This window comes from Penaeus monodon, chromosome 21, assembly GCF_015228065.2.
Source record: "Penaeus monodon isolate SGIC_2016 chromosome 21, NSTDA_Pmon_1, whole genome shotgun sequence".
Classification (NCBI taxonomy): Eukaryota; Metazoa; Arthropoda; class Malacostraca; order Decapoda; family Penaeidae; genus Penaeus; species Penaeus monodon.
In genome coordinates, this window is record NC_051406.1 from 8,366,253 (window position 1) to 8,367,552 (window position 1,300).

The 1,300-nt window shown below is 46.5% G+C and overlaps 1 protein-coding gene across 5 annotated transcripts in view; it reads right to left on the minus strand.

Moving 5' to 3' along the window:
• LOC119586172 overlaps window positions 1-1,300 on the minus strand; it is a gene marked incomplete at its 3' end in the record, with an annotated part of 81,902 nt that overhangs the window by 25,868 nt on the left and 54,734 nt on the right. For 4 of the 5 annotated variants that reach the window (XM_037934874.1, XM_037934873.1, XM_037934872.1 and 1 more), the window contains 2 exon segments: window positions 29-280; window positions 996-1,163. In XM_037934874.1, coding sequence (XP_037790802.1) covers window positions 29-280; window positions 996-1,163 — 420 coding nt within the window. 5 annotated transcript variants of the gene reach the window in all.

Below are 1,300 nucleotides of genomic sequence, written 5' to 3' on the forward strand. Positions count from 1 at the left end.
ACGCATGCGGGCGGGAGGGCACGTGTACCGCGAGAGTTCTGCTGCAGGGAGGGTGTAGATCGGACCCCTCTGGCAGGTGACCCTTGGACCACCCCATGAGATGCCCCTGGGTTCTCAGGGATCACCCTCAGAGGTTGGAGGGAGGGCCGCTGTTGGGGGGAACCACTGTGGGGGCCCAAGGTGGAGGCACGACGCTGGGGGTAACTCTGACGTCGGGCGTACACTTTGTGACCATGTGCATTAGCACACGCACGACGCTCACCTTCACGGCTTAGCTGACCTGAGACCCAACTTTACTTGTTGTGGCACACAACCTTCGACTCGTTATTCTACAGTGAGGGTGCAGATTATCTGAAGGTGACCTCAAAGTTGTATCAATCTATTATGCCAGGAAAGGTTTACATTGCTTTGGATATTTAGTACAGTTATGCATAATTCAATTCAACTATTTCAAAAAAAGGGGCAAAAAATCTCATCACAAGAATGTAAGAGGTCCATCTAATGTTTCTACATACCATGTAAAAGTACTTCCAGTCCTGTGTAAGATTTTGTGTTAAATATACACATGATGAGCGTGAAAAAACGTTTTAGTCTACAATCTGTATCAAAAGATACAACAGAGAAAACAACTGGTGACTCAGAGCCCGGCTACTGCTCTCCTACATCTTCCCTAAAGAGTCTACCAAGTCCATGGTATCCAAAAAATGTATAATAAACCAACTCTACCTTCTGCAATAAAAAAGCTATGGATGTTCTACATAAGTAATAGAGGTACAGTTTTTCATAACAGCTCACCAAGTATCCTATCGAAAGCAATATAAATTCATAATGTGTCAAGTATGTGTCCCAATATCAAACATCAAAGTGTTCCCTTCTGTAATGTATTTATTTCCAGTGATGTCAATAAATATGCAATCTGCCTTGTATATCACACAGTAAATTTGCTTCACCAGGGTTCCTGAAGGAGCAGTTGCTGGGGACACAACGGCACTCACCAGAGACCGTGAGGGGTGGGTTAATACGGGCGTCTGCATAACGACGAGGGCGAACAAAGCGGGCACGGGCGAAGATCTTGAGCACAAGACAGATGAGGGCAGACAACACGGACATGCCTAGACCCAGACCCAGTAGTGTGGGGACGTCTGCCTTCAGGGCTTCTAAGCCTGCCGGAGGGCACCAAGACAGTCAAAGGCGAGACAGCAACTATTGGAACAGTACAGAAACTACTATATACATGGGAGGGTGTGAGACACACTACAACTAGGAGAAGTTTGGAGATCTGAAAAAAGCCTGAATGGGT